This window comes from Bos javanicus, chromosome 11 (genome assembly GCF_032452875.1).
Source record: "Bos javanicus breed banteng chromosome 11, ARS-OSU_banteng_1.0, whole genome shotgun sequence".
Classification (NCBI taxonomy): domain Eukaryota; kingdom Metazoa; phylum Chordata; class Mammalia; order Artiodactyla; family Bovidae; genus Bos; species Bos javanicus.
The window spans coordinates 1,719,776-1,744,661 of record NC_083878.1 but is presented as its reverse complement, the minus strand read 5'-3'; the positions used below and the strand labels follow the sequence as shown (position 1 = coordinate 1,744,661).

The 24,886-nt window shown below is 45.0% G+C and overlaps 1 protein-coding gene across 4 annotated transcripts in view; it reads left to right on the top strand.

Annotated features, from left to right (window-relative positions):
* Nucleotides 1-24,886, top strand: part of ACOXL (acyl-CoA oxidase like) — a 330,642-nt gene that overhangs the window by 15,566 nt on the left and 290,190 nt on the right. For 3 of the 4 annotated variants that reach the window (XM_061431434.1, XM_061431435.1, XM_061431437.1), the window contains exon 2: nt 10,139-10,235. In XM_061431434.1, the coding sequence (XP_061287418.1) occupies nt 10,139-10,235 (97 nt within the window). Of the gene's footprint in view, nt 1-286; nt 934-10,138; nt 10,236-24,886 lie in introns of those variants that run through there. The other variant, XM_061431436.1, reaches the window with a different exon arrangement.

The following is a 24,886-nucleotide window of genomic DNA, read 5'->3' as shown; positions in this document are numbered from 1 at the left end:
TTGCTTTCTTAGCTAATCTCTCAGGGGCCAAAAAGAAGGCTGAGTGCCAAAGAATTGGTGTTTTCAGACTGATGCTGGAGAAGAATCTTGAGAGTCCCTTGGACAGCAAGGAAATTAAACCAATCCTAAAGGAAATCAACCCCGATTATTCATTGGAAGGACTGATGCCGAAGCTAAAGCTCCAATACTTTGGCCACCTGATGCAAAGAGCTGCCTCATTGGAAAAGACCCGACTCATTGGAACAGACCCTGATGCTGGGCAAGACAGATTGGGAGAAGGGGAGGACAGAGGATGAGATGGTTGGATGGCATCACTGACACAGTGGACATGAGTTTGAGCAAGCTCTGGGAGACAGTGAAGGACAGGAAAGCCTGGTGTGCTGCAGTCCATGGGGTCACAAAGAGTCAGACACAACTGAGCGACTGAACAATAACAGGGGCCACTCCCATCAGCACCTCTCGCATGAACCCTAAAAAGTAACCCCCCTTGTTTGAAGCTTCAAGCCTCATTTCTCAGCCAATCACCATCCTGGAGATTGAGATGGGGTGGTGACCTGGACCAATCAGAAGCCGCCCTCGGGCGGGGCTGACACAGCGTCCCCGGGATCCTGGTGGGGGAGGAAGAGCCAGCCGCAGTCTGCACCATGTGCCTTCACCTAATGACAGACATGCCTGAGTCTGGTGACAGCTTGTATTTTCATCTTGCGAGGCTGTGTCTGTTCCTGTCCCCCGCTCCCTCAGCACTGCCTCCCCGTTGGCTCCCTTCCTGCTCACCTTCCTCCCCTTTCCTCCTTCCCTCCCCTCCCACTCCCGCCCTCCCCGGGACTTCCTCTCTCTGCCCACAGACACCCCACTCCTCAGCCTACCCGGCACAGCCACTGGGTGCTCGCTGCTCTGCCTTCTCTCAGCTCCTCCCGACCGAGCCAAGTAAAGGTAATTGCTAAACCCAAAGCTCTCCATTCCAGAAAACCACCAGGCCATCCCCGGGAGGGAACGCCCATCCAGCCACTTGAGGTCTGATGATAACAGGTGAACTGCCTGCAGGGCCCCTCTTCCTCTTGCTTTGACTTCCATGCTGGACTCCAAGCCCTTTGAGCGTGGGAACTGGCCTGGCTTCTTTTGAGCGTTGAGATGGAGCAGGCACTTTAGCAAAAGCTCAGGAAGGAAGGGGAAAAGCCAGGATGGAGGGGGAGGTTCCCTTCCATCGGTTCCTCGGTCACTCGGTTCCTCGGTCATTTGGTGGGGGCCCAGGATGCAAGGATGGGGTCTAGAATTGCCTCCTTCAGGAATTCCTGTGAGGTTTTTGTCTTCAAGGAAGGACTTTCCTTCCTCTTCTTCCCTTTCCTCTCAATATTCATAGCCTTTTTTTCCCACCTGCAACCTCTGTACTTTGCTCATCAGCCAAGGTATTGGGTTGGTCAGAAGTTCATTCGGGCTTTTTCATAAGATGTTATGCAAAAGTCAGAACGAACTTTTGGACATCTTCCCAGTTGAGGGAACTTCACGGCCTACATTAAACCGCAGCACTTAGAAACCACCCCCTTTGCATCTTCTCAGGTGCCTGCTGGCTCCAGGCCTTCAGCCTTTGACAGTTACCGCAAGATGATTCAACAGTTTCTTTTTCATTCACCGTCTACTCATTCACCAGGCTGTGTGTCGGGTTCACGGGGTGGTGCCGAGGTTTGGGGGTCGGAGGTCGAGTTGTGATCACGATGTTTGCTAGAAGGCGGATGGGCCCTGTGCTGGCTGCCTCTGGGGGGTCCTGTGTGCTCGCAGTGGGGTACACCTCGATTTTTAATAGAACGTTTTTTTTTTTTGACAATAGGGAAAGATGAATATCAGTTGGAGTGATATTTTTATCAGCCAGACAAAAAAAAAAGATAATTACAATTGCAAGCCATAACGGGAACATGAGTAACTTAACAATATAAAATAACTACATATAATTTAGGGAGTCAAGCAGAGTGATGTGGTAAGTGGAAGTGCATACATGCACATGTTTTCATCTGCCTAGCCAGTCTGTGTTTTTTGGTTGGTGCATTTAATCCATGTACATGTAAGGTGATTATCGATATGTATGATCCTATTACCATTTTCTTAATTGTTTTGGGTTTGTTTTCTATAGGTCTTTTCCTTCTCTTGTGTTTCCTGTCTAGAGAATTTCCTTCAGCATTTGTTGTAAAGCCTGTTTGGTAGTGCTAAATTCTCTTAGCTTTTGCTTGTCTGGAAAGCTTTTGATTTTTCCAAGATGAAGCATTTTTGATTCTTGCTATTTTCAGAGAGAAGAGGAAGTTTGTTCAGGGCTGAGCTGGAGGTGTCTCCAGAAGCAGATTGCCAAAGAGACCAGGTTAAAGGCTTGGATTACTGGAGCAGAGCAATGCTGGGAAACCAGGGTTTGTTTTCAAGTTCTTGTTAGTTTTTCATTCTAGAATGTCTGTGTTGCATGGAGACACATGGTGATCAAAGGCCAGGCACCAGGGATGTCCTTTGTCATGAGCATTCAAATTAGGTATCTGAAGGTGTGGTTTCCCTTAGACCAAAACTGATTTTGATTTGGAGTGAAGAAAAACACCCACCACTGCTTCTAAAAAATGATTTGTGTGTGTATATGTGTTTAAAACACCAAGATCTTTTTTTGGTGGTGGTGTTGTCTTGCTTGTCTCTTTTTATTCTATTTTAAAATTAATTTTTATTAAAGTCTAGTTGCTTTACAATGTTGTGTTAGCTGCTGCTGCTGCTGCTGCTAAGTCGCTTCAGTCGTGTCCAACTCTGTGCGACCCCAAGGACGGCAGCCCACCAGGCTCCTCTGTCCCTGGGATTCTCCAGGCAAGAACACTGGAGTGGGTTGCCATTTCCTTCCCCAATGCATGAAAGTGAAAAGTGAAAGGGAAGTCACTCAGTCGTGTCCAACTCTGTGCGACCCCATAGATGGCAGCCCACCAGGCTCCCCTGTCCCTGGGATTCTCCAGGCAAGAACACTGGAGTGGGTTGCCATTTCCTTCTCCAATGCATGCATGCATGCTAAGTCACTACAGTTGTGTCTGACTCTGTGCGACCCCAAGGACAGCAGCCCACCAGGCTCCTCTGTCCCCGGGATTCTCCAGGCAAGAGTACTGGAGTGGGTTGCCATAATGTTAGCTTCTGGTGCTGCTGCTGCTAAGTCGCTTCAGTCATGTCCGACTCTGTGCGACCCCATAGACGGCAGCCCACCAGGCTATGCCGTCCCTGGGATTCTCCAGGCAAGAACACTGGAGTGGGTTGCCATTGCCTTCTCCATTGTGTGAAAGTGAAAAGTGAAAGTGAAGTCACTCAGTTGCATCCGACTCATAGTGACCCCATGGACTGCAGCCTACCAGGCTCCTCCATCCATGGGATTTTCTAGGCAAGAGTACTGGAGTGGGTTGCCATTGCCTTCTCCGATGTTAGCTTCTACTGAACAGCAAAATGAATCACTCATATATATATATATATATATATACATATATACATGTATGTATCAAGATTGCCTGAAGAAATATCAATAAGCTCAGATATGCAGATGACAGCACCCTTATGGCAGAAAGTGAAGAGGAACTAAAAGTCTCTTGATGAAAGTGAAAGAGGAGAGTGAAAATGTTGGCTTAAAGCTCAACATTCAGAAAACGAAGATCATGGCATCCGGTCCCATCACTTCATGGGAAATAGATGGGGAAACAGTGGAAACAGTGTCAGACTTTCTTTTTTGGGCTTCAAAATCACTGCAGATGGTGACTGCAGCCATGAAATTAAAAGATGTTTACTCCTTGGAAGGAAAGTTATGACCAACCTAGATAGCATATTCAAAAGCAGAGACATTACTTTGCCAACAAAGATTCTAGTCAAGGCTATGGTTTTTCCAGTAGTCATGTATGGATGTGAGAGGTGGACTGTGAAGAAAGCTGAGCACCGAAGAATTGATGCTTTTGAACTGTGGTGTTGGAGAAGCCTCTTGAGAGTCCCTTGGACTGCAAGGAGGTCCAACCAGTCCATTCTAAAGGAGATCAGTCCTGGGTGTTCTTTGGAAGGACTGATGCTGAAGCTGAAACTCCAATACTTTGGCCACCTCATGCAAAGACTTGTCTCATTGGAAAAGACTCTGATGCTGGGAGGGATTGGGGGCAGGAGGAGAAGGGGACGACAGAGGATGAGATGGCTGGATGGCATCACTGACTCGATGGACATGATTTTGAGTGAACTCTGGGAGTTGGTGATGGACAGGGAGGCCTGGCGTGCTGCAATCCATGGGGTCGCAAAGAGTCGGACACGACTGAGCGACTGAACTGAACTGATCCCTTCTTTTTTCATATATCCTCTCTTCCTAACACTTGTCTCTTTTTAAAATGGACTTTTAATTTTGAAATACTTTTCAATTGATAGGAAAGTTGAAGATACAGGTTTCCCCTGTTAACATTCTACCGAATAAAGAAGACAGCCTTGGGGCGTTGCTGTGGACTCAATCCTGGACTGCTTGGGTTTCATCGTTTCCCCCTGGCGGCCTCTCTCTTCCAGGACATTATGTGCTTCATTGTCATAGCTCCTTGGTCTCTTCTGGGCTGTGACAATTCCTCTTTCTTTCCCTGTTTTTCATAACCTTGACACTTTTGAAAAGTTTGGGTCAGATATTATGTTGAATGTCCCTCACTCCGGGCTTGTCTGGTGTTTTTCTCACCTTTAGGCTGAGGTTATGAGTTTCGGGAAAGTGTGTGAGGGGGAGTGCCCTTCTCATCATGTCACATGATTTGATATGATACTATCGTATCGCATCACATCACATCACATCACATCACACCAGTCACATCATTTCACATCACACCATCGTATACATCCTGTCAATGTGGCTTGGATTTTTTAATTTTGCTGTAAAGTACAATGAAATACAAAATTATTAAGTGTACACTCTCAGAATTTTGGCAAATGCGTTCACCCAGGTAACTCAAGCCTCTATCAAAGTAGAGAACATTACTATCAAGCTGAAGTTCAGGCCATCTGATGCGAAGAGCTGACTCATTGGAAAAGACCCTGATGCTGGGAAAGATTGAGGGCAGGAAGGAGAAGGGGATGACAGAGGATGAGATGGTTGGATGGCACTACCGACTCGATGGAGATGCGTTTGAGCAAGCTCTGGGAGATGGTGAAGGACAGGGAAGCCTGGCGTGAGGCAGTCCATGGCATTGCAGACTCGGACACGACTTTGTGATTGAACAACAACAACACTGTCACCCTGGAAAGCTCCCTGTGCCCCTCTCATGCCCTGCCCACCTCTGCCCTGCCCTCCAAGAGACAACCACCCTGGAAAGCTCCCCGGTGCCCCTTTCATGCCCTCCCCACCTCCAAGAGACAACCACCCTGGAAAGCTCCCCCGTGCCCCTCTCATGCCCTGCCCACCTCTGCCCTGCCCTCCAAGAGACAACCACCCTGGAAAGCTCCCTGTGCCCCTCTCATGCCCTGCCCACCTCTGCCCTGCCCTCCAAGAGACAACCACCCTGGAAAGCTCCCCGGTGCCCCTTTCATGCCCTCCCCACCTCCAAGAGACAACCACCCTGGAAAGCTCCCCTGTGCCCCTCTCATGCCCTGCCCACCTCTGCCCTGCCCTCCAAGAGACAACCACTCTTCTGCTTTTGTTCCTGCTGTGTTTTGGTTTTGTTTGTTTAAGAATTTAATAGAAATGGAATCTTACAGTGTGTTCACACGGCATATTTTTTGTGGTATAATAATTCAATTTAATCCCATAAAGCAATGAAAATGCATGAACCACAGCTACAATAGACACTCAGGAGGAATCTTATTAGCCATGTCGAGTGAGAGAAGCCAGACACAAGAGAGGACATCGTGACTAATCCCATTTCCTTAATATTCAAAAGTGGTCAAAAATAATTCATGGCATTACAGGTCAGGAGGGCAGCTAGCATGGGCAGGAGAGAGGGCATGCTCAAGAGAGAGACCACGGAGGGAGTCAGCTGATGTGCTGTTGGCTGGGGATTATACAGGTGGGTGTAATCTTTGTGATAATTCATTAGGCTATAATTTTATGACTGTTGCTTTGTTCTTGGTGTATTACATATTATTAAAATGCTTATAAGATACTAGTTTATGCCCATCAGTTGTGTGTGTGTGTGTGTGTGTGTGTGTGAGTGTATTTGATGATGCCATGTGTATTCCCTATCTATTGATAGGTAATTGCATAGCAAATTACCTCTAAGCTTAGCAGCCACTTTCTGTGGGTGAGGAATTTCACAGCATCTTAGCTGGGTCTTCCCTGACGTTGCATGTAGGGTGTTGGTTGGGGCTGAAGGTGTATAAAGGTTTGGCTGGGGCTGGCAGAGCTGCCTCAGAGGTGGGGCGCTCACATGGCTAGTTGGCTGGAGGCCTCAGCATCTTCCCAGGTGGACTATTCGATCAGGCTGCTTGAGTGTCCACATCATGGTTGCTGGCTTTCCAGAGCGAGAGATCCCAGAGAGTCCAAAACAATGTTTTCCAGATTAATACATGCCATTTATACGTATCAGGAGTGCATTCCTTGGGCTTCCCTGGTGGCTCAGCGGTAAAGAATCTACCTGCAATGCAGGACACCCAGGTTTGATCCCTGGATCGGGTAGATCCCTTGGAGAAGGGAATGGCTCCCCACCGCAGTATTCTTGTCTGGGAAATCCCATGGACAGAGAAGCACGTACATAGTACATTCCTTTTTATTGCTAGGTAATATTCCATTTTACAACTAGATCATAATTTATCAATTCTGTTAATGAATGATGGCTGTCTGGATGCTTTCCAGTTTGGGGCTCTTATGAATAAAGTTGATACGAACATTCTTCTACAAGAATTTTTAAAAGAATGTTTATTTATGTGTTTGGCTGGCTCGATCTTAGTCTCGGCACATGGGACCTTTGATCTCCGTTGTGGCGTGTGGGGGTTTTAGTTGCAGCATACAAACTCTTAGATGTGCACTGGGGGTCTAGCTCTCTGAGCAGTGGTTGAACCTGGGCCCCTTGCACTGGGAGTGCAGAGTCTTAACCACTGGACCACCAGGGAAGTCCTGAGGTTGGCTTTTTTTCACTCAACACAATGCTTGGAGATCGTCGAAGTGGTCATGTGTATCAGTCGTTCACTCCTTTGTATTGCTGTGTAGTGCTCTACTGTATGAACGCACCACAGTTTATCTGTTCCCTAATCGAGGGACATTTGGATTATGTCTGTATTTGGTGATTACAAATAAAGTTGCTATAAACATGCATGTACAAGTGTTTGCGTGAATGGAGGGTTTCGTTTCTCTCTGGTAAATATTCAGGAGTGGAATTGCTGAGTCGTGAACTCAAGTGTGTGTTTAACTTCACGTTCTTGTCGTTCAGTCACTAAGTTGTGTCCGACTCTTTTCGACCCCATCAGCTGCAGCACGCCAGGCTTCCCTGTCCTGCACTATCTCCTGGAGTTTGCTCAGACTCATGGTGATTGAATTCATGATGCCATCCAACCATCTCTTCTGTCATTCCCTTCTCCTCCTCTCCTCAATCTTTCTCAGCATCAGGATCTTTTCCATGAGTCAGCGCTTCTCATCAGGTCGCCAAAGTATTGGAGCTTCAACATCTGTCCTCCCAGTGAATATTCAGGGTTGATTTCCTTTAGGATTGACTTCATAACACTGACACTGTTAAACTTTTCCAGAGAGGCTATAGCATTTTTTTCAAAATTCCCACTACTAGTGAACGAGAGATCCAGCTAGTCTTTGTCTTCTTAACACTTGATATTATCAGTGTTTTTTATTTCAGCCTCTCTGTTAGGTATTTATGATTCAGTTTTTTAAATTAGTATCTTATAGTTTGGTCCTAATTCCACATATGGAACTTCCCAGTGAGGCTGCTGCTGCCGCCAAGTCACTTTAGTCGTGTCCGACTCTGTGTGACCCCATAGACGGCAGCCCTCTAGGCTCCCCCATCCCTGGGATTCTCCAGGCAAGAACACCAGAGTGGGTTGCCATTTCCTTCTCCAATGCATGAAAGTGAAAAGTGAAAGTGAAGTTGCTCAGTTGTGTCCGACCCTCAGCGACCCCATGGACTGCAGCCCACCAGGCTCCTCCGTCCATGGGATTTTCCAGGCAACAGTACTGGAGTGGGGTGCCATTGCATTGTCTTATTAATACTTTTGCTGGATGCCGATTCTCTACACGACTCAGGAAAAGTGAAGCTCCTGTCTTTTGCTTTTGTTCTTGCCTGTAATGATCCTAGCTCAGAGGTTTTCAAGCTTGTTGTTAATAATGGAACCATGTTTTAAAAAGCTAAGTCCTACACAGACCACCAGTAGATAAGTCAGACGGTGGGGCTGCTGGGAGTAAGCCGGCCCTCTCTGTGCCCCATCGCCACCCCAACAGCTGTCCTCAAGGAGCTGCCCAGTGTACGAGTCCCAGCTCTTACTCTCAACTCTCATGCCGTCTACCCAGGACCTGCCAGGCCTCTTAATTCCATAGGACCTCTCTCTGCCACTTACGGCACAGACATAAAAATATTTGCCTAATCTTCATATCTTACAGACCCAAGAAGACAGAAAAGAGAAACTGTATCTGTTAAAATACCAAAAACCATTGTTATTTATGATTTATACCTTGTGTGTGTATGTGTGCTGAGTCCGTCTGACTCTTTGTGACCCCATGGAGTGTCTCCTGCCAGGCTCCTCTGTCCCTGGAATTTTCCAGGAAAGAATACTGGAGTGGGTTGCCATTTCCTCCTCCAGGGCATCTTCCTGACCCAGGGATTGAACCCCAGTCTCCTTCACTGATTCTTTGTACCACTGCGCCCCCTGGGAAGCCCAGTAATCTTAGTAGGCCACCTTAAATGCTAAATACTGTTTGCATAACAAAGCTTCCCAAGGGGTGCAGTGATAAAGAATCCACCTGCCCTGCAGGAGATGCAAGAGATGAGAGTTCAATCCCTGGGTCAGAAAGATGCCCTGAAGTAAGAAATGGCAACCCATTCCAGTATTCTTGCCTGGAAAATTCTGTGGACAGAGGAGCCTGGTGGGCCTCAGTCCATGGGGTCACAAAGAGTCGGACATGACTGAGCACAAGAACAAACAGAAAGACTAAGATTGCTAAGTGTAGAGATTGATATTTAAAAACAGAAAATGCACAAACAAATATGTATGTTTCATGGGAGAGCTTGAGATGTTCCTGAAACCCTGACTTTTCCATCACAGAGATAGTTTCCTTTTTACTTGGAAAGCATTAGGAATTTAGACATTCATATTATGATAAGCAAATGTTCAAGCTTTCAGGAGGACAGATTCTAAGATTTTTTTCATGCAGCTTTGCTATCTTTGTTAAATAGTTATTCCTTGGGGTGGCTGTTGAAGTGAAGAACAAGCGCCATCTAGTGGTTATATTTAAGTGTACAGGTCAAAATAAGTTAAAACATTTTGGAATATGTATCCTTTAATTTACATGCTAGCAAGATTATGCTCAAAATCCTTCAAGCTAGACTTCAGCAGTATATGAACTTTCAGATGTACAAGCTGGGTTTAGAAAAGGCAGAGGAACCAGAGATCAAATTGCCAGAATTCACTGGATCATGGAGAAAGCAAGGGAATTCCAGAAAATCATCTTTCTCATTGGAGGATAATTGCTTTACTATGCTGTATTAATTTCAGCTGTACAGTAGTGTGAATCAGCTGTAAGCATAAATATGTCCTCTCTCTTTTGAGGCTCCCTCCCACTTCCCCCCAACCCCAATCCTCTAAGTCACCACAGAGCACTGGACTGAGCTCCCTGTGCGATAGAGGAGGTTCCCACTAGTCCTTTGTCTTATCCATGGGAGTGTATGCATGTCAGTCCCAACCTCCCAGTTCGTCCCACCCTCCCCTCTCCGCGCCCCCCACCCCGTCCACACGTCCATCTCTAAGTCTGCATTTCTGTTCCTACCCTGCAAATACGAAACCTTCCTTTCTTTCCATTTGACCCCCTGTATTGACCACTCAGCCTGTGTCACACACACATTGGCTGCTTTTGAAGCACAGTATCAAACAAGAGCTAGGAAGACCCAGAAAAGATGTCTGTCCTATCAGATCCCTGGGTCCACAGGCTCCATTCACGGTCAATTCAAGGTCTTAACACCTATTTTGTATCCATTTGTCACAGGTATGATTTGAGTCTGGATGAAATGAGAACTTTGACATTTCAGAGAGTGACATTTACCATGGGTCTACCTCTGTTAAAACGTGCAATTCAGGATCAGGTGAGTCTCACTGTTATTATGGTGTAAAGTGTGTGAGTGAATGAGAGAGAGACAGAGAGAGAAAAAGATTTTGTTTTGCTTTGTTTGCTTTTGCAACTTGTGGAAGGAAGAGCATTAATTCTGTCCTGGGGGAGCAGACAATTTGGTGGGTATGGGAGTGTCTCCCTCACCCTCCTTTTCTGCTGCCTTCCTGTTAATCTAATTGACATTCACTTCTCTCAAGCCAACAGGCCAGGAAGTAGGAGAATCAGCAAAGGTAGTAAAATATTTGTTCACAAAACAAATATGATCTGGGGTTTCAAATTCAAATATCTGAGAAATATAATAATAAAATAATAAAAATAAAAAATTCATTTTACAGGCTTTTCAAGCATTTTAGTCTTGTCAAAAATGGATGAGTCTTGTTTGTCTAAAAATTGCCATTCTCAATGCAGTGAAATTATTTTAGTCAATTTAGCCTTGCTAAAAAGAGAGAAGGAAAGAAGCAAAGAAAATGTGAGGAGAGGATTCCTTTGTGAGGCTAGCATTAGGAGCTCTATATTTACCCGAGTTTAAGTCCATTCCATATAGTCCATTAAGTTCGTTCCATATAGTCAAAGCTATGGTTTTCCCAGTAGTCTTGTATGGATGTGAGAGTTGGACCGTAAAGAAGGCCAAGTCCAACAGAATTGGTGCTTTTGAACTGTGGTGCTGGAGAAGATTCTCGAGAGTCCCTTGGACTGCAAGGAGATCAAGCCAGTCAATCTTAAAGGAAACCAACCCTGAATATTCATTGGAGGGACTGATGCTGAAGCTGAAGTTCCAAAACTTTGGCCACTTGATGTGAAGAACTGACTCATTGGAAAAGACCCCGATGCTGGGAAAGATTGAGGGCAGGAGGTGAGGGGGGTGACAGAGGATGGGTTGGTTGGATGGCATCATTGACTCAATGGCCATGAGTTTGAGCAAACTCTGGGAGATAGTGAAGGACAGGAAAGCCTGGTGTGCTAGAGTCCATGGGGTCACAAAGAGTTGGACACGACTTAGTGACTGAACACCACCAACAAAGTCCATTCATGCAGCTTCATAGCTTCCTTAAACCTAACATTTTATACAGGAACAATATACCTCTTGGTGAGACCCCTGGGGGAGGGGCCTGAACTGGGGCTGAGCTTCCTTAGATGCTGAGAAGCTGAATGTATTCTAGAGTGAGCCCAGCCCCCTTTGTGCCCCCCGTGGTTTGTAGAGGGAGAGGCTGAGGACCGACTGGTGGGAGTCTTGCCCATTCAGGAGACCACGGAGCCTTGTTTCTCTGTGGAATGTGAATCAGAGCCAGTGGGGGCCTGAGGTCATTGGTTGAGACCAGATCCCACCCCCTCACCCACCTTGGTTGGCTGTCTGTCCTGGGGAAGCAGGGACAGAAGTCAGCATCTTCTCATCAGGAGGGAGTTATGGGCAGAGCTTTGGTATCTCCTGGTGAGGTCCTGCAGTCCCTCCGAGGTGACAGGGGCACAGCATTGTCACCCTTAGATGGAGAGTATGTGCAAGGAAACACCCACAGAACAGGGTGACACATGCTGGGCAAAGCCTGGAAAATAGTTTTGCACCAATCAGAACATACTGGCAAAGTAGATGTCCAAACTGGTGAATTGCCTCTAAATGGAACATACATTTAGAAGTGAATACAATTATGTAAAGTTTAAAAATAAAATAAAATTAAAAAAAAAAAGAAGTGAATACAACCAAACAACCAACCAATTAATCTACCAACCAACCTACCAGCCAGACAACCTACCAACCTGCCAACTAATGACCAACCAAGAAAACAACCAACCAACAACCAACCACCTAAGCAACCAACCAACCAACCAGTCAACCTACCAACCAACCTAACAACCAAACAACCTACCTACCAACCTGCCAACTAACCAACCAACCAACTAACCAACCTACTAACCAACAAAATAAACAACCAGCCTACCAACCAGCTAACCAACAAAACAAACAACCAGCCGAATTACCAACCAAACAGCCCACCAACCAACCAACCAAACATAAAGAAACCCTAATCCCTCTTTGCTTTCAGCTGCTTTCTCCATCACAGCCAGGCCTCCAAATGCATCCAGCCTGGGGCTGGGGGGAAGGTAAGAACTTGACATGGGGGCCAGTCCCCTGCCCCTTTAATCAGCCCATTATGTCTAAGGCTTAACTTAGTGTCAAAATTCAAGACCCAGACGTGAGAGTTAATCCTGTAATGAGGTTTGCCAGTTTCAGCCCGACCCCCATGTCTGAAGGCATAGCCTGTGCACTCTTGCTCCCATGAAGCGTGTGAAGCCCTGCATCCAATTAGCTTCCTGTTTCCTTGGCTCCCTCTGAGGTCTTCAGCAGCCAGACAGCTCTGTCCTGGATGATTAGGTATGATTCCTCTGGGAGGCACAGGATTGGCCTTGGACGATCCCTCCAGTTCATTTCTGTTACTTATTTCAGGCTGTTTGGCACTTCTCTCTGCGTGAATTAGCAAAAGTCAAAAAGCCTGAAGGAAATTAAACTAGTCGGTCATCGGTCACCAGGGCACAGGCTCCTCTTGGGGGACGGGTGTCCTAAGATTCAGCAGCACATCTGTGTGTAAAGACTCTCAAATTCTACCCCGTGAACAGCTGGAGGAGCTGTCCACAGCCAGTAATTCTAGAAGAAGTGTTGTATGATTCATCCATGATTTATCTGCTTCTTCCTGAAATTATTGAGTCATGGCTGCACTGCCCGTTCAGAGAGTGGTCCAAGTCCTTCCATCTTTCCCTGGCCCTCGTGTTGCTCTTAACTTTCGGGGACGATCTGATGAGCGCCCAGGCAGAGGGCGGCGTGTAACATGTGATGATGATGTTCCTGAAGACGAACGAGGAGCGAGCCGCATTTGTCTCAAGTCTCGGCAGACAGCCCACAGGCTGAGAAGAAGCCATTAAAATGTTTCCACTCTGTCTTCTCCCCTCTGTCATCTGCTCTAGATTAGAGATGTTTCGATAATTTGAAAAGGAAAACAGTATCTGACCTTGACTACAGAGCATACACACTTGCACATGTGCGCGTGCACACCCCCCCCCCACACACACACAGTGTGAATAATCTCATTGCACCTTTTCGACTCTTCCTGCACCTGCTTCCAGCAACATCATCTTTGTGCCCCTCAGTCAACTCTCTCCTCTCTCCCTGAGAATTCAGGACCAGGTCCTGCGTGGTGGAAGTCCTGGCTCCCAGAATTTCCAGATGAAGACACAGAGGACCCGGTTGGGATATCTCTTTTGTGGAAGCACTGGAACTGGACCCCATCCCCTTCCTTGGGTGCCTGGTCCCATCTCCTCAAACACTTGTCTGTGGAGGCTGATGGTCTGCACCCAAATCACTCGTAACAACAGCTCACGTTTACTAAATTCGTATTTTGTGCCAGTTGCAGCTCTAAGAACTTTGAATGAATGGATGATCTCATTTAGTATTCCTGACAACCTTAAAGGTATTCTCATTTTACAGATGAGTAAACTGCTGCTGCTGCTGCTGCTGCTAAGTCGCTTCAGTCGTGTCCGACTCTGTGCAACCCCATAGACGGCAGCCCACCAGTCTCCGCCGTCCCTGGGATTCTCCAGGCAAGAACACTGGAGTGGGTTGCCATTTCCTTCTCCAATGTGTGAAAGTGAAAGTGAAGTCGCTCAGTCATGTCCGACCCTCAGCGACCCCACGGACTGCAGCCTTCCAGGCTCCCCCATCCATGGGATTTTCCAGGCAAGAGTACTGGAGTGGAGTGCCATTGCCTTCTCCGATGAGTAAACTGAGGCTGAGGAATTGACTAGAGGTCATAGGGAATGGAAACCCACTCCAGGATTCTTGCCTGGAAAATCCCGTGGACAGAGAAGACTGGCAGGCTACAGTCCAGGGGTGGCAAAGAGTTGGGCACAACTGAGCGACTGAGCATACGTGCACACACACGCAAGTAGTAAGCTATGTGTGTAACTAGTGGAGCACAGATTCAAAGCCAGGGCGGTTGCTTCCTGAGCCCACTCAGATCTGGTGATTTCACCCCCCGGTGCACTAGAACCCCCTAAAGGAGCTTTCCAGACTCTTGCCACCCAGGCTGTCGGTCAGGCCCATCAGATCAGCATCTACATCTTTCAGGTGATGCAGGCTGCGTCCTGGCTTGAGAACCGAAGCACTGACCTTCTTTCTCGGTACCCCTCACTGTCTCTCTAGATTGTTCCCATCCCACATTTGATCCCTGCCAATCATGGTTTGTATCAATAACCTCAGATATGCAGACGACACCACCCTTATGGCAGAAAGCGAAGAGGAACTGAAGAGCCGTTGATGAAAGTGAAAGGAGAGAGTGAAAAAGCTGGCTTAAAACTCAACATTCCAAAAACTAAGATCATGGCATCTGGTCCTATCACTTTATGGCAAATAGATGGGGAAACAATGGAAACAGTGAGAGACTTTATTTTCTTATAATCATTAAATTATAATAATTTAATGATTATATTTAAATTTAATAATAATTTAATGATTATTAAATATTAATAATAATCTTAAATTATTTCTTATAATTATTTTCTTGGGCTCCAAAATCACTGCAGATGGTGACTGCAGCCATGAAATGAAAAGACGCTTACTCTGTGGAAGAAAAGCTATGACCAACCTAGACAGCATATTAAAAAGCAGAGACATTACTTTGCCAACAAAGGTCCATCTAGTCAAAGCTATGGTTTTTCCAGTAGTCACGTATGGATGTGAGAGTTGGACTATAAAGAAAGCTGACCACCAAAGAATTGATACTTTTGAAGTTTGGTGTTGGAGAAGACTCTTTAGAGTCTCTTGGACTGCAAGAAGGTCCAACCAGTCCATCCTAAAGGAAATCAGTCCTGATTATTCATTGGAAGGACTGATGCTGAAGCTGAAACTCCACTACTTTGGCCACCTGATGTGAAGAACTGATTCACTGGAAAAGACCCTGATGCTGGGAAAGATTGGGGGCAGGAGGAGAAGGGGATGACAGAGGATGAGATGGTTGGGTGGCATCACGGACTCAATGGACATGAATTTGAGTAAGCTCCGGGAGTTGGTGATGGACAGGGAAGCCTGGTGTGCTGCAGTCCATGGGGTGACAAAGAGTCAGACATGACTGAGTGACTGAACTGAATCATGGTTCGGGGCTGACTCAGGGATACTTCATCTTAATATTTCTTTTCCCAGGAGGGAGCCAGTGGGACTCAGGCTATTCCTGGCCAAGTGTAGGAGGAGTGGGGATGGGTATCTGGGTTTGCAGCCCCACTGCACCCGTGACTGCTTCCTCCACCCCCACCTCAGCCGTCTTCTCTCCCACCTGAGCTCTTCTCATCCTAACATGAGCCACGTGGGCTGTGGGTGTGGTAGCATCTTTATTATCTAAGCCAGTGGTTCTCAAAGCATAATCTGAGGCCCCCTTGGGGTTACTCCAGACCCTTTCACATCTTGATTCTACCTGAAAAGTAGACGTCAGCTGCCTGCAAGCATGACAGTAGATTTTCATCATCAATTGCAACCCAAACAGCGTAGGGCAAAACATGGAGCGCAGAAGCAGGCGCGAGAGGCCAGCTGGCTTTATTAGCCAGATGCTAAAGCAATTTGTAAAAATGCAAAACAATACCATTCTTCTCACTGATTATTTTTTGGCTTGAAAATGATGGTTGTTTTTCATAAGAATTTTGTCATTTACATTAACATGTAATAGGTTCATTATTGTTTTTAAATGAGTAAATATTTTAGAAATTCTCAGCTTTAATTGTATGGCAACTTGATAGATACAACCTGTGTAAACAAAAGCTCTTTGGAATCTGAGATAAGTTTTAAGAGTATATTGTTCAGTTGCCAAGACTCTTTGTGATCCCACTGACTGCAGCACACCAGGCTTCCCTGTCCTTCACTATCTCCCAGAGCTTGCTCAAATTCATGTTGCCACTGAGTCGGTGATGCCATCCAACCATCTCATCCTCTGTTACCTGCTTCTCCTCTTGCTCCCAGTTTTTGCCAGCCAGGATCTTTTCCAGTGAATCGGCTCTTCATATCAGGTGGCCAAAGTATTGGAGTTTCAGCTTCAGCATCAGTCCTTCCAATGAATACTCAGGACTGATCTTCTTCAGAATGGACTGGTTGGATCTCCTTGCAGTCCAAAGGACTCTCAAGAGTCTTCTCCAACACCACAGTTCAAAAGCAACAATTCGGGTTAGGGTTAGGCACTCAGCCTTCTTTATAGTCCAACTCTCACATCCATATGTGGCTGATGAAATTATTCTTTATTATACTGTAATTATTATTTTCACGAGAATTTTAGAGACTTCCCTCGTAGCTCAGTTGGTAAAGAATCCGCCTGCAGTGCAGGAGACCCGGGTTTGGAAATGGCAAACCCTGGAGAAGGACCCTGGAGAGCCTGGAGAAGGAAATGGCAACCCACTCCAGTATTCTTGCCGCTTCTTGCCTGGGAAATCCCCTGGACAGAGGAGCCTGGTGGGCTACAAAAGTGACCATGGGGGTCACAAAAGTCAGACACAAGTTAGTAACTAAACCACCACCATACTGTAATTATTATTTCAATCAGAATTTTAGACAGTGTCTGTTTGGTATGGTTTGGATTTTTATATTTAGAGACATATCTGGGGCAAGGGGGTGGTCAGATCTGGAATGGAATAAGCTTCAAAAGTCAGCTCCCTTTGGAAGGCATCAGGGAGTGCGGATCACTATTGCTTTCTTCATGAACCCTGAGAAAAGGAGCAGGCTTTTCCAGGAAGCCATTACACTGACGCTGTCGGCGTGTTGCAGAAAGGACCTGAGCAGGGATGTGCCAGGGGGCTGAGGCTGTCCACCACCCCTCTGGCCCCACCCAGGCCCGCTCTGTCGCCCACCACTGCCAGCACGATGACCAGGCTCCACCCACCCTGGGACTGGTCCCTGACTCCTTTGCGCTCTTGGCTCCCACACCCTGGCCTTGGCTCTGCCCGTGACCCCCCGGCTTCTGTTTGTACCAGCACCTGGGGGCCTGACAGGCTGCCGTGCGCTGGGCCTCGCGTGCTGTCTCTGGCAGGAGGCCCTGTCCCAGCTCCAGCTGCATGACTTGGGCCCTGGCCACCTGGCCGGCACTTTGGTTGGGTCAGCCCTGGCCCCGTGGGAAGCCCTGGAGGATTTGAGCAGAGATGACAGGACAGAGTGAGGGCCTATTTACAGAAGTTCCTCTGTGTAGATTGGCACCTGAACAGAGTTGTCATCTGTGACAGCTACAGGGATTCTTTGCAAGGGTGGGCCAGGGGGTGAGCTAGGACCCACCCAGGGACTCCACTGCAGCTGTGGGCTTGGTGCTATTTATTTATTGCACTGGAAACCATCCTGCATAATGGAAATTTCTCATTTTAAGGCACAGTGATTCTTCTTGCATTGAACTATTATGTTAAACATAACAATAGTGATTACCTGTTATCGTTTGCTAAGGCCCTGCTATGTGCCAAGAGAGGTGAGTCATTCATTTTACAATCATTTATTGAATGCCTACTACAAAGTAGTTCGAGAGGCAGTGAACAAAACAGGCAAAAAATATACCCGCATTACGGAGTTCACATTTTAGGCAGCAAACTAGTAAAAAAGTAAATTTATGTCGGATGGTTGTCGATGCTAGACATAAAAATCAAGCGTGGTAAGCTGGAAAAGAAGTAACCCTATCTCTGTCCACAGATGATATAATTTTTTTAATGTAGAAAACCCTAAAGATTCCACTAACAAACTCTTAGAACTGATAAACAAATTTGGTAAAGTTGCAAGGTACACAATCCATCACTCTTTTCCATTAAAATTCATATAAAATAGTGCACTTCCCATTAAGAGCTAAGTAAGCTCATGAAATCAGGCTGGTAATGTCAATACGGTACATTCTTCAATGGTGCTGTCAGTGTTGGTAAATTATATGATTACAGTAATCATCATAAAAATTTCCAAGGCAGCTAGGAGTTTGGTAGGAAGCATATGCTGCCAAGAGAAGTGGCATTAAATTTAAGGCAAGAATTTGGAAAATCTGAAGCCGTCAAAAAGCTGCAGTGATATTGTGACAGGTGAAAAATGTCTTTGGACAGAGCCATGGGAATGTCATTTTCTATCATTCCTCTTCTGGGCTTTCCTGGAGTAGTCAAGGCCCCTGGGGAGGACAGAAGCACAGTGGCGACAGGCAGCCTTTGTTACAGAATTCTCCTAGCACTGTGCTCAGGGCCCCCACTCTGTGGCCTCAGGGGAGAATCAGCCAAGAATAAGGAACAGCTGAGAGCAAGAAGGGTCAGATGTAGGGGCCACAGTGAGAATCCTGGATTTGTTTTGCAAAGGTAACTGTAGTCATAGGAGGGTTTTCTCAAGGGTGGATAGGGAAGAGGAGGTAGGGAAGCACAGTATAATGCTTATTATATTTTCCTAGTTTTTGACCACACAGCACAGCATGGAATCTTAGTTGCCTGAACAGGGATTGAACCTATGCCCTCTGCAGTGGAAGTGTAGTGTCTTAACCACCGGACTACCAGGGAAGTCCTGTAATGCTTGTTTTGAAAGTATTACACCCGTGGCAGATTCATGTTCGTGTATGGCAAAACCAATACAATATTGTAAAGTAATTAGCCTCCAATTAAAATAGATAAATTTAAATAAAAAAGGAAGTATTATAGTATCTTGGTCAAAATTTACGAGTTTATTCAAAAAATGTTTATGGAAATGCAAAAGACCTGGAATCGTTAAAGCGGTTCTAAAAAAGGACACATTTGGAGAGCTCTCACTATTTGATTTCAAGACTTGTTCACGGTGTCTCAAGATTATGTGGTATTGGCATAAGGTTAGACACATAGATTAATAGGACAGAATAGAGAGTCCTAAAATAAATCCACACATGAGTGATCAATAGATTTTTGGACAATGTTGCCAGGGCAATTCAATGGGAAAATAAAAGTCTTCTCAATAAATAGTGCTGGAATGACTTATAAACTTATAGAAAAAAAGTTAGCTTTGATCCCTACCTCATGCTACACACAAAAATAATTTGAGAGGTATTATACACCTAAACATAAATTCCACAATTAGAGTTTGTGGAAGAACAAAGGAGAAGGCAGAGGTTTCTTAGAGAGGACATCAAATACTAAACACATAAAAGAAAAAGAACTGATAAATTGATCTTTATCAAAATTAAAAGCTGTTGTTCATCAAAAGACATCATGAAGAGAAGAAAAAGACAATCACCAAACCAGGAAAAAATGCCTACTATGCATATATCTGAAAAAAATGTCCAGATACAAAAGACATATAAAGAGTTCTTAGAGCTAAATGCTAAAAAGATAAACTATTCAATGTAAAAAATGGGCCAAAGACTTGAATAGACCCTTTATAAAAGGGTCCAAATGGCCAATAAGCATAGAAAAATGTGCTCAGCATCTTTAGTCATCTGAGAAATGCACATTTAAATCATAATGAGAGGCTTTCCTGGTGGCTGGGTAGCTCAGACTCCGAGCTTGCAGTGTAGGGGCCCAGGTTTGATCCCTGGCCAGGCAGCTAGATCCCACATGCCACAACTAAGAGTTCTCACTTGGGCCTGAAGACCTGGTGCAGCCAAACAAACCCAGCCAGCCAGCAGCCAACAAGCCAAAGAGCCCACAGTGAGATGACATCGCAAGCCCTCAAGAATAGCTGAAGGTGGGAAAGACAATACTGATGAGGATTTGGGGAAACTAGAATTCTCACTCACTGTTGGTCGGAGTGGAAAATGGTATAGTCATTCTGCACAAGTGTTCAGCACTTCCTTACAACCCTTTAACCAGCAGTTGCATTCCTGGGGGTTTACAACAGAGAAATGGAAACACATATCCCCACAAGGACTTGTTCATGAATGCTTACCTCAACTTTACTTGAAATAAGCCCATGCTGAAAACAACACAAATATCCATCAATAAGGGATTGGACAAATTGTGGAACATCTGCAGATGGAAAACTACTTGGCCATGAAAAAGAATGAATGACAGATACACAAAACAACGTGGGTGCCTTATTTGCCCAGAAGAAGGCAGATATGGAACTACACTTTCCATGTGTAGTTCCATTTTTGTAAGTTCAAGAACAGGAAAAGCTAGTGAATATTGATGAAAAGAGAACAGTGTTGCCCATGGGGGTGGTGACCCTGTAAAGGAGAATGAGGAAACTTTCTAGGTGGCACAGGGATGTTTCGTGATCTTAATTGGTGTGATGGTTACACAGGTAGATAATGGACCAGAACTCATGCATTTATGCTCTGTGCATTTTGCTGTATGTAAATTTTGCCTTGATACTAAGATCATCCTGGCTGATATTTGAGGCAGAGTGCAACAGGAGGCCAGCTGAAAGGCTGTTAGAATAGTCCAGGTTCAAGATGGTGATGGGAGATGTAAGCAGTGAACAGACTTGGGACCCCTTTTGGAGGGAGGGTCAGGACTAGGTAGCCCAGTAGGCAAGAGTCTTGTTTAAAGCAGGCCCCAGAGGACTGAATCCTTGAAGCCCATTTACTTATTCTATTTGTATGTTTTACTCTGGTTCATTTTCTTGCTAAAATAATTGAAGGTTTATTATAATACAGGACATGTATTCAGTTCAGTTCAGTCGCTCAGTTATGTTCAACTCTTTGTGACCCCATGGACTGCAGTACGCCACGCCTTCCTGTCTATCACCAACTCCCAGAGCTTACTCAAACTCATGTTCTTCAAGTTGGTGATGCCATCCAACCATCTCATCCTCTGTTGTCCCCTTCTCCTGCCTTCAATCTTTCCCAGCATCAGGGTCTTTTCCAATGAGTCAGTTCTTCACATCAGGTGGCCAAAGTAGTGGAGTTTCTGCTTTAGCTTCAGTCCTTTCAGTGAATAATCAGGACTGATTTCCTTTAGGATTGACTGGTTGGATCTCCTTGCATTCCAACGGACTCCCAAGAGTCTTCTCCAACACCACAGTTCAAAAGCAGCAATTCTTTGGCGGTCAGCTTTCTTTATAGTCCAACTCTCACATCCATACATGACTACTGGAAAAACCATAGCTTTGGCTGGATGGACCTTTGTTGGCAAAGTAATGTCTCTGCTTTTTAATATGCTGTCTAGGTTGGTCATAGCTTTTCTTCCAAGGAGCAAGGGTCTTTTAATTTCATGGTTGCAGTTACCATCTGTAGTGATTTTGGAGCCCCCTCCCCCAAATAAAGTCTGTCACTGTTTCCAATATTTCCCCATCTATTTGCTATGAAGTGATCAGATGCCATGATCTTAGTTTTCTGAATGTTGAGTTTTAAGCCAACTTTTTCACTCTCTTTCACTTTGATCAAGAGGCTCTTTAGTTCTTTTTCACTTTCTGCCGTAAGGGTGGTGTCATCCACATATCTGAGGTTATTGACATTTCTCCCAGCAATCTTGATTCCAGCTTGTGCTTCATCCAGCCCAGCGTTTCTCATGATGTACTCTGCATATAAGTTAAATAAGTAGGGTGACAATATACAGCCTTGACATACTCCTTTCCTGATTTGGAACCAATCTGTTGTTACATGTCTGGTTCTAACTGTTGCTTCTTGACCTGCATGCAGATTTCTCAGGAGGCAGGTCAGGTGGTCTGGTATTCCCATCTCTTGAAGAATTTTCCACAGTTTGTTGTGATCTGCACAGTCAAAGGCTTTGGTGTAGAAGTAGATGTTTTTCAGGATCTCTCTTGCTTTTTTGATGATCCAGCAGGTGTTGTCAATTTGATCTCTGGTTCCTCTGCCTTTTCTAAATCCAGCTTGAACATCTAGAAGTTCATGATTCACATCCTGTTGAAGCCTGGCTTGGAGAATTTTGACCATTACTTTACTAGCGTGTGAGATGAGTGCAATTGTGTGGTAGTTTGAGCATTCTTTGGCATTGCCTTTCTTTGGGATTGGAATGAAAACTGACCTTTTCCAGTCCTGTGGCCACTGCTGAGTTTTCCAAATTTCCTGGCATATTGAGTGCAGCACCTTCACAGCATCATATTTTAGGATTTGAAATAGCTCAACTGGAATTCCATCACCTCCACTAGCTTTATTTGTAGTGATGCTTCCTAAGGCCCACTTGACTTCGCATTCCAGGATGTCTGGCTCTAGGTGAGTGATCACACCATCGTGATTATCTGGGTCATGAAGATCTTTTTTGTATAGTTCTTCTGTGTATTCTTGCTACCTCTTCTTGATATCTTCTGCTTCTGTTAGGTCCATACCATTTCTGTCCTTTATTGAGCCCATCTTTGCATGAAATGTTCCCTTGGTATCTCTGATATTCTTGAAGAGATCTCTAGTCTCATTCTGTTGATTTCCTCTGTTTCTTTGCATTGGTCACTGAGGAAGGCTTTCTTATGTCTCCATGCTATTCTTTGGAACTCTACATTCAAATGGGTATATTTTTCTTTTCTCCTTTGCCTTTTACTTTTCTTTTCTCAGGTATTTGTAAGGCCTCCTTAGACAACCATTTTTCCTTTTTTCATTTCTTTTTCTTGGGGATGGTCTTGATTACTGCCTCCTGTACAATGTCACAAACCTCCATCCATAGTTCTTCAGGCACTCTGTCTGTCAGATCTAATGCCTTGAATCTATTTGTCACGTCCACTGCATAATCGTAAGGGATTTGATTTAGGTCATACCTGAATAGCCTAGTGGTTTTTCCTACTCCCTTCAATTCAGTTTGTCTTTGGCAATAAGGATTTCATGATCTGAGCCACAGTCAGCTCCTGGTCTCGTTTTTGCCAACTGTATAGAGCTTCTCCATCTTTGGCTGCAAAGAATATAATCAATCTGATTTCAGTATTGACCATCTGGTATTGACTATGTATTCAATAAGACTGATTAAATGTAACTAAATTAGGGAAATTGAAACCAGAAGATAGAAGAAGCAAATATGCCAGTTTGGGGACTGATGTTGGAAAACTAAGATCAGGAACCTCTTTTTGCCCAGTCCTCTTGGCTGGGCTCCTAACAGGGCTTGCCAATGGGTTATGAAGGGGACAGTAAGGGTCTTTTAATATCAGAGGAAAGAAAGCTCAGATTATAGACACCCATGCAGTGTTCAATCAAGTTGATTTTAGTTGAAGAAGAAGGAATGTTTGTCTTTTGGAGACTCTCTGGGTTTATAAAATAAAAAAATATACATTTTTGTAGAATTTGCTTTGTAATAGAATATTGTATCACGAAGGTCTGATAGATCAGATCAGATCAATCGCTCAGTCGTGTCCGACTCTTTGCGACCCCATGAATCGCAGCACACGAGGCATCCCTGTCCATCACCAACTCCTGGAGTTCACTGAGATATCAAGTGCTTTATAAAGAAATGAAGGTTATTTTAGGGGAAATTACCTTCCTTCTATTTGAGACTGAATTTATCAAGCAGAAATGTAAATATCATAGAGTATAATTTAGGATAAAATACAAGTTTGAGTATATTCTCTATACATTTATGGAACCATTATAATTTAAAATTACTATAAGGTAATAGTCTGATATGGGAATTGAGTTTGGCTTGAATATATTCAATCAGCCTAAATGAATATATAGATAAGTAGAAATACTGCAAGAATGTATGTCAAAAAATGCATTAATTATTTGATTGATCATTACTAGCATGGGCAGTTCAGTATGCTGCCAATTGAATATGGGGGGACCTTGTAAATATTAGACATTCTTTATTTAAGAACAATTAGTAAATCAAAGGAAAATGAAATGAAAGAAGAACTGAAGAAAAGGGAGAATTTATGTGTGGAGAAGATGTTAAAAGTGTGTGCTAGTAAGGAAATCCATCAAATTAAGCCTTGTCTTCATTCTGAAACTTTTACTTGATGTCTTGAAATGGACCAGCCGAAATGAGTGCTTGAGTCAACACCAGAGCATTAATGGCAGACTTCTATGGCATTGCCCATAGGATCTAACAGCAAAGATCTCTGTCCTGGGCAGAGACTCGAGAAGGAAAAGAACTGTCACAATCAATTTATTATGCTCCAGGATGGCTACATTGGGGGTTGGTTCTTTAGGAAATGTGATCGTAATTTATTTCACTTTTATGCATGTAAAAGTGACCATCCCACCGATGGCAAAGTCATGCTGCCCCATCCATGGTGGAAATGGAGAGAATGAAGTATGATGAAAACCTTGCTTAGTTGGAGATGCTGAGGGATTTCCCTGGTCCTGATGGGTTAGGTGTAGCTCCAGCAGAGCATGTGGTTTAAGGGGAGGAAGGGGCTGTTATAACGAAGTGAGTGGGGTGATTCTTAGCAAAGTCACCTGGGGACTGGGACATGTTGGTGTCACATGCTTTCTGGAGATGAGGCTGGTGGTACAGGAGAGAGTTTGTTGATGACTGGGACTGGGCCACCCAGAGTCCCAGGCTTCATCCAGCTCAACAGTGAGGGGCATTGAGGACTGGGAGCAAGAGGTCCATGTGAGGACACTGAATATCTGGTTTCTGGCCCTTCTACCACTTACTAGATGATTCTTGTTGGACAAGTCTTTTGATCCCCTGAGCCTAGACTCTTCCATCCATGACATGGGGTCAGCACGTCTTGCCCCACTCAGCCCTTCATGAAGGGTCATTGTGGGGATCCACAGGACAGAGGACCTAGGGACCCTCTGAAAAAGC